Source organism: Acanthisitta chloris, unplaced genomic scaffold, assembly GCF_000695815.1.
Source record: "Acanthisitta chloris isolate BGI_N310 unplaced genomic scaffold, ASM69581v1 scaffold31744, whole genome shotgun sequence".
NCBI lineage: Eukaryota > Metazoa > Chordata > Aves > Passeriformes > Acanthisittidae > Acanthisitta > Acanthisitta chloris.
This window is the reverse complement of record NW_008669212.1, coordinates 1-7,960: the sequence shown is the minus strand read 5'-3', so window position 1 is coordinate 7,960 and position 7,960 is coordinate 1. Positions and strand designations below refer to the sequence as shown.

General features: G+C 39.5%; 1 protein-coding gene across 1 annotated transcript; it reads left to right on the top strand.

The window, feature by feature from the left end:
- The first annotated feature begins 411 nt into the window (after nucleotides 1–411).
- On the top strand, nucleotides 412–4,609 carry DYNLT3 (dynein, light chain, Tctex-type 3). The gene is made up of 4 exons (XM_009073241.1): nucleotides 412–453; nucleotides 2,220–2,343; nucleotides 3,333–3,410; nucleotides 4,470–4,609. The coding sequence occupies exons 1-4, from the start codon at nucleotides 412–414 to the stop codon at nucleotides 4,544–4,546; spliced, it is 321 nt and encodes a 106-aa protein (XP_009071489.1). The 3' UTR covers nucleotides 4,547–4,609.
- The last annotated feature ends 3,351 nt before the right edge of the window (nucleotides 4,610–7,960 follow it).

Below are 7,960 nucleotides of genomic sequence, written 5' to 3'. Positions count from 1 at the left end.
TTTTGGAAGTAAGATGTAACCTGTGGGTTAGCAAGTTAGTCCATGATTCTGGTCAATGCCCAGCTCAAGATGCAGATGAAAAGATTTGTCATTTAATTTTTCTTGGAGAGCATTCCCATGACAAGCATAGACAGTGGTAGAATTTAATCCTTATAGAAAATGTAGATTGAGCCTGTTTCCAGGCTCACTGAGGCCCAAGCTTTGTAACCCCACTCAAACCACTGGCAAAGCAACACTAAATAATACGTGTTGAGCTGAGGAAAAAAGTAAGATTTTAAAATTATACTAACAGACAGCAGAATGCAAATAACCAGCCACAGGGCCTAGTCATTACCTGTTTCTTAGAGTAAAACCATATCATTTATTTACTTTTCTCTCAGAAATAATAGTAATAATAAACTTTTTTTACAGATGATCTTCAATGCTGATGAGGCCCACAACATTGTTAAGGAGGTAGGTTTTAGCTAACAGCTGTCTCTCTAAGAAATTCTTTACCTTGCCTTGCACTACAGTGAAAGCAGTTACTCTCTTTGACCATCCCAGATAAATTCAATCTTATGTGAAAATATTACTTATATCAAATAAAGACAGAGTCTAATTTGTAGCTCCAATATTTTTTTGCCCTTTATCCAGCTAGAGAGAACTTCATCACTAAAGAGGTTGCAGGGAGAGCTTGTAGAGCCTCCATCCTTAGAGATTTTTAAAACTTGACTGGGCAAGGCCTTGAACAATGTAATCAGACTTGGAATTTAGCCTTGGCTTGCACGGGAGGTGGCACTACATGAGCTCGTTGTTCTAGCAGTGCTTTTGAAGAACACTTCTTGCACAAAAAAAAGCAGGATAAAAGTGAGTAGCCTGATAGTCTAAATTAAATACCCAGTAACTAGAAAGTGACTAATGAAGAGCCTGTGGCATATAGATGCTGGCAGGTTTTGCAGGGAAGCAGTGCTTTGACAAAGGAATCCCTAGAGGGGCTCTGCAGGTCCTTTCCCTCCTGCTCTGTAAGGAAGGGAAAGGACTGCAGTTTTCAAGCTGCTCCAGTACACACCAGCAAGCTCGTGGATATCAGATAAACAACAATTCAACCCTTTATGTAACTGTCCCTGCTTTGTCAGGCCAAATACGGCATGATACAGTCTCCAGACGCTGGGACTAGAGCCAAGCGTTTATGCCTCTGATTGGAAGCTTAACCAGAGCTGAGAAGCTCTAGCATTGGGTACATTTCTGGAAAGACCAAAATCCCTGAGGGATCTTGTCCCTCTTCTGTCTTCTTTTGGTTTTGTGAATGTTTGTTTTCATTGACTCCTTTGGCCACTTCATACACTGTGATCAGAACGAATTTGGCTCTGCAAAATCTGGGGCATAAGTCTCTTACACAGCCTGTTAGTGGGTGGGATTCATGTTACTGAATTCCAGTGCTTGGGATTCATGTTACTGAATCAGAGGAGAACATAGTTTTGTTTTACTTCCCTTTTCCAGGTGTGTGTTTCTTAAGCAAATTTCTCAGTTATAAGAAGTGTCCCTCAGCACATAATTCTGAATTTAAGAGTAGAGAATGCAGTTTAAGGATCACAGTTAGAGAGAAGTCTTTCTGTTCAATCATTTTAAGTTTAAGCAAGGGTTGGCCAATCTCTACGTGTGGGAGAACATGCAATTTTCAAGCAGTTTAGGTATTTCTTGTGCTGTGAGATACAATCCTTGATTATCTCTTATATTTTCTTCATCTTTTACAACGTGGTATGTATTTCATTGCTGTCACTTGAGCTCTGGGGATTTTGGAATCTTCTTCACAGGCTCTGAAAGGTTGGTCAGCCCAAGCTGATATTACTGATTTGAGTAGTACCATCTGCATTGCAGTAGATTCTGGAAGCCAAGCTGGGGTAGGAAGTCATTAGGAACAGTGGGATGTGTTAGTATCTTCACTGGTAAATAGATCCATTCACTCGACTTGGTATTCAAAGCGTATGGCTAAGGTCTTTCCTGCAGCACATGTTTAGTCAGAGTCTCAGTTTTATTCATTTAATATTGTGGTAAATATGTACTAAAAAATAGCTTCTGAGAAGGGTCATTTTACTTCCCATTCAGCAACTGATATGTGATGAGCTCAAGTGATTTAATCTAATCTAATTGCCAGAAAAAATTCCTCAGATTGTGCAAAGCCTTTTAAAACTTTACATTTTTGAAGTATGTCTATGTAACTATTTTTTTGCCTATTTTAGTGCATAGAAAGTGTTCTGGGCAAGGCAGATTATAATCACAACAAAGTCAACCAGTGGACTGCTGCTATAGTGGAACAGTCGCTGACACATCTGGTAAAACTTGGAAAAACTTATAAGTACATTGGTAAGTACAATCAGTTATACTTACACCACATGCATCACAATAAGTAATTGCTGAGAGGTTCATGTGAATGCAGTGGTGTATTCAATAGAAAGTTTGAAACTGTAAACAAAGCAGAGCAGATACCTGAACTCTTCTGTTGTATAGATTTTTAGTAATACATGTGGTAAAAGAAAGCTGTGTCAGTTTTACCTGGGCTGAACATGCTAGCAGCACTTAACACAGAAGATGACATGTAACATGGTCTTTCCTGATTGTTAGACAACCCCAAAACAATTAGATCAACTCTTTGGTATCTGTTCAGGAAATAATTGTTATCTTAAATAAAATCTTCAGTAGGATTGAGCTTCCTATAACCACAGGCATTTGAAAGACTAGTCTGTATGCAACATCATGTCCCATTATGTTTATATGTATATCCGTAGAAGGGAAATGGAAATCACTAGAAGTTTAATCCACTTTGGTCCTTTTGTGGAGTGTTGATGCCACAGCAAGTGTTTGCACTCTGTGCTGTTTTGGAAGTGTTGTGTTCAGATTGTCACTGGTTTTGTGACCACTGCAGATCAGTCTAGAAATGCTGTGTGCTACTGGAGTGTGGTTTCAGAGAGCAGTCAGCCAGGAGTTTTGGAAAACAACTCTCGTCAGGTCTGACTTCTGCTGTACCTATGAGGACAGCACCTGCAATCCCACCCTAAGGTGCACATGACACAAGCCATATCTAAGTAGTTTAAAAGATAAAAACCATAATCCTATTAGCAAGCATTTTGTTAAAGCTGCTGTCTTTATGTGAGTAAAAATAATCATGAAATGAGTAACAAGTTCTCAAGGAAAACACTGGGAGCAAGAGGGTTGTCAAAACCAATTTTGTCTTAGCTGAATGCCACCTGCCAGACATTTGAAAATGTAATACAGGCTTGAGGTCAGAAGTATGGAATGATTCACCTCCTCTGCTTTAATAAGTAACTCCTTGATTTTATGCCTGTGTCTTGCAGTTACCTGTGCAGTGATGCAGAGGAGTGGAGCTGGTCTTCACACAGCAAGCTCGTGCTTCTGGGATACCACAACTGATGGTAAGTTTCCCCATTCCAATAGAAAATCTGTATCAAAAGAAATGTTACTTCTTGCTCAGTTTTAATACTTGGGTTGAACATTTTCAGGAGTGGCTGCAGAAGCAGCAGATTTCAGGATTAGGCACTTGTTTACAATCCCAGCAGAAATGTTAGCAGTTGGTGTCTGCATTAAGAGCGATTGAGAAGCAGGAATAGAAATGCCTTTCACTCTGAAACAGGAGTCAAAACATTTAATACTCAACAGTAACCGCAGATCAGTTGAAGAGGCAGTAAAACGTTGCTCATGATAAACACAAGTGGGTAGTCCTAAACATACCTGCATTCTGTGGGGGGTCAGCACTACTTCAGGGGAGAGCAGAACTTGGTGAAAAATAGAAATAATTTGACTAACAGGATGTGTTTCAGCTGGTTGGCTGTCAGGCAGGCTTTGGATGCATTGTGTTGTTGCAAAATTGGTTCTAAATACATTTTTCCCAGGTTCAGAATATCATGGGGAAACAAGATTGAAATTATCTTTTGTCTGTCACAGGTTCAGAAAGGTTTTTTAGAAGAGTGTGCCAAGGTCTAACTTTAAAACAGAGAGGGCATCAAAAAGTCAACCAAGTTAAAAATATAAATCATGAAAGAAAGTTAGATAAAAAAGTGTGGTTTAATCTTCATGTTTCCTTGGCTTGTAAGACATTGATACAATAGAAGAGGAAAAATTACAGAAAGTAAATGCACTGGAATATGTTTGATTCAGTCTTCTTTCTGATTCTTCATTATCTTGCCAATTTCAGCTTGAGATTTTCAAAGGATCTTTGCAAGTCCAGCGTTTAAAGAGAGATACTGAAATTGTGTTTTCCTGAAACATACAAGGCCCATGTTAGGTAGCAAACAATGTACAAGTGAATGAAAATGTTTTGAGTAGTGTAGTCTGTTTATAGCCAAGACGACAGAGTAATATTTACCTTAAATCCCGGCTGAAATATACGTAGTAATTTGACATTTACATTGTGATAAAGCGAATGTAGTAAAGACACTGGAATTCTGTTTTCATGTTGTAATCATCTCTTCTAGGAACCTGCACAGTGAGATGGGAAAACCGAACGATGAACTGCATTGTCAATGTGTTTGCTGTTGCTATTATCCTGTAGCTGACTGGAAGATGAATATAAGCAACACCGAAGCCTTTAAAAAAAAAATCATCCAAACATATAGCTAAATATTTCAAACCCTTATTTGTTTCTATATGAGCATACAGAAGTTCTCTACAGAGAGCATACAGTCTAAGCCAGTTCTCATAGATTAATTATCTGAAAGCTAGCAAAAAAATTTAAATGACATATATATCTAAAGAGAAAGTTATAATTATTTAAATATTCAGAAGTATGTTTAGATGCCACAAAGATAAATACAATTTATATCAAAGCTAATATTAATGATACTTTATTCAAGAGGAGCAAAACACATTCAGTCAAGGAAATGTCAAAGGGCAAGCAAGACCTCTCAGGATTATGGTGCATTTATGAACCAATTATGAACACAATTCAGAGTGGATATACCTTGAACAATAGTGGTTCTTTATGTTTGATTAAACAAAACTAACATTGATTTTGAATGCTGGTGCTTGTGAAATTGCATGAGCATCACATTTTGGTCAAGCACGAATGTTTACATTGACGTTAAATCCAGTTAAGCTTTTCCCCTGGAGGCAGAGGAGGACTTTGCTGGGACAGAGGTGAAGTATACCTAGTCCTAGCAGAATTCTAATTTGTCTTCAAATGAAGAGCATAATATTTGTTAACAATTCAGGGAAACACGCTGGGGATCTGACACCAGCCCTTAATTGATTGTTTATAAATCTGGAAACATTCTGAAGGTACTTAAATTTGATTTTATTCCATGATTGCGGAATGTGACAAGCACTTTATTGATTCCTCATGCGTAGCCGGGAGCTGGGGCAATAAGACTGGACCCACATTACTCCAAGTAGGCTTTAAGTGTTCAGTGAGAAGGCACACACATTTCTAGAGGCTCTTGTTAGCTTTGAAAGCATGTATCAAAGTGACATATCTGTTCTTTAGAAGAGTGTTTCCTACATTCCCTCAGTCTAGAATTGGATCTTAGTTCTATGAAGTAATGCAGTTGAGTTTTTAGCACTAGGAGTTCCCCTTCTTTAAACATTTATGCAAGTTCTTTGCTCATCTGATGAGTCTTGACTTGAAATATTCCAAGTGGGAGAAAAACATTTGCACACACACAAGTATTTGCTGGATTGGGGCCTACATTTTTGTTGATTAATGCACAAATTATATGATAAAGAGATGTATCAATACCAAAAATGCCTAACTGATTGCTGCCACTAAGTGGCAGCTACATTAAGTTGTTTTCTCAGATGCTGCTTAAGGATAGAATTTTTTTCTTTATTACTGTATGTCTTTGGAAGAGACTGGTAACTACCCAACAGCTACCATAAGGCTGTTTTGGATTTTAAGAAATGAATATTAAAGCACTATTATGCATTTTGGTTTGGTTTGGGTTTTTTTCCAGATAACTGTTAGGGCATGTAGCAAGTGTCCTTCACAAAGAGCAAAGTGAAAAATATTTAGTGCTTAAATTGTGTATACATATAGCTAGTATGACACTACAAAAGGAGTGTGTATATGTGTCACTCACTATACCATTCAATATCTCTTGCTTTGCAGACAAATAGAGTTCTGCTTTTACCTAAGTGCAAGTAAAATTAATACTGTAATACTGCATTTGCCTAACAAGCAAGTGTAGCGTGGAGATGTTTGTGTATGTCGTACTGACCTTCAAATGTGGAATAATTAAGCATTATTTGGGTTAGGACTGAACTTTCTGAACTAGGTGCCAGCATCCAAGAGCCAAGTTGTGGAACTGACAAAAATGCAGTAGTCTAACTGATATTTGGGATTGGTGCAAACTGAAAAAGCGTGTGGAGCAGCAACTGGAAAAAAGTTTGGTACAATTGACACAGGTTAAGAAGTGGGTGAGTAAAAATAGTGTTGGCTGTTATTCCCTTGTAATGGGCATCTGGGTGCCATGGTCAGAAGAAATATTCCACATAGCCACTTGTAATCTCATTTAGTATTTTTCCTTTACTTGAAGACAATATGCACTGGGCAAGACTATCAGTTTAATGAGGCTTGAAGGTCCTGCTGCAGAAGAACCCTAGAAAATACTGCTTAATTATGAGACTGCTTCATTTTTCTTTCTACCAAAAAAATAAAGTTTTGCCTTAGTTGTATTTTGCCTTGTGTGCTTAATACATATAAATAGGAACTGAGGAAAATATCACTCTTACTTTCCTTCACTTGTATACAATAGTGAGAGCTTGGGAAATACACTGAATCTGTGTGTGTGTTTTAGAGACAAGACCTTGTCAAAGGCTTGTTCCCAGACTTGACCTCATTTCTTACAGCTTTGGTCTACTCAGATCTCTTCCTCTTACCACGTGTCCTGATGATGTAAGTTAAAATTCTGTTACTCCAGCAAGATTACTAAGAATCTCTGGGAAAAGTATTTTCATTCCCTATCACATCCCAGTGAATGTAGCTTCTTTCCCTTCTTCCTTTTCCCCATCTTCTGTGGGTACAAACAGCTACTTGTATTTAATGTAACTCCAGACAAATGCCAAACACAGGTATGCCAGGTAAGGGCTCTGTGGATGTTCTCTCCTCAGTGGAAGGCTGGAGCCACACACCACATGCCCACTGATGGAGATCTTTCTGCTCCAATGAATCAAAATCACCCACAAGTAACTGGAAGTTTTAGCTCACATGTTCCACCAAGCATCTGTTTTCAAACACAGGAAACATATGTGACAGCAGCTTTGTTACATAAATTTTTTCTAAAAAAACCCAGGGTGGTGCTAGAGTGACAGCAGCAAACACTATGTAACTCCCATCCCACGTCTGCCCTAAAACGACCTGAAGAGGAGAATCAGGGTTACAGACACACCTCACTGGGCACTGCTGTTTGTGTCAGGTGCTTACAGTTACTCTTCATGCAAAGGAGCTTCTTGAAGCAAAAGAGATGGAAAGACAAGTTTTGTAGTGCCACAACTATTTTAAATGCAGTTTACCTTGTCTCTAAGTTAACGGCAGAGTTTTGGCTTAGTTTGAGTAGCGAGTGGTAAATACACACGTTCCAGTTTGGGCTCCATGAATTGCTGCACGTGGAGCAATCACAGACCTCTCTGAAAACACAGTTCTGCTGGGATGGGGAGCAGCTAGAGTGTGCTTTGCTCCTCTGGGTGACACAGAGTGGCAGGTGGGGCTGCAGCCAACACGGGACGTGCCCTCCCCGGACCGCGGGGGAATTACTTACTCATTTACTCATTTATTTACTTGCTCACTTACTTACTTACTCTGTCCGCGCTGCCGCTGCTCACTGATGTCCCAGTCACTGCGGCGGTCACACCGCGTTAAGGTCTGAGCACAGAGCTGCTGTCCTGCTCCTCCGGACCCCGCGCTGGAATTCAGGACCCGGCGAGCCCTGGGGATCTCCTGCGGAGCAGAGGAACTCAGTGTCCCCGGCGGGGC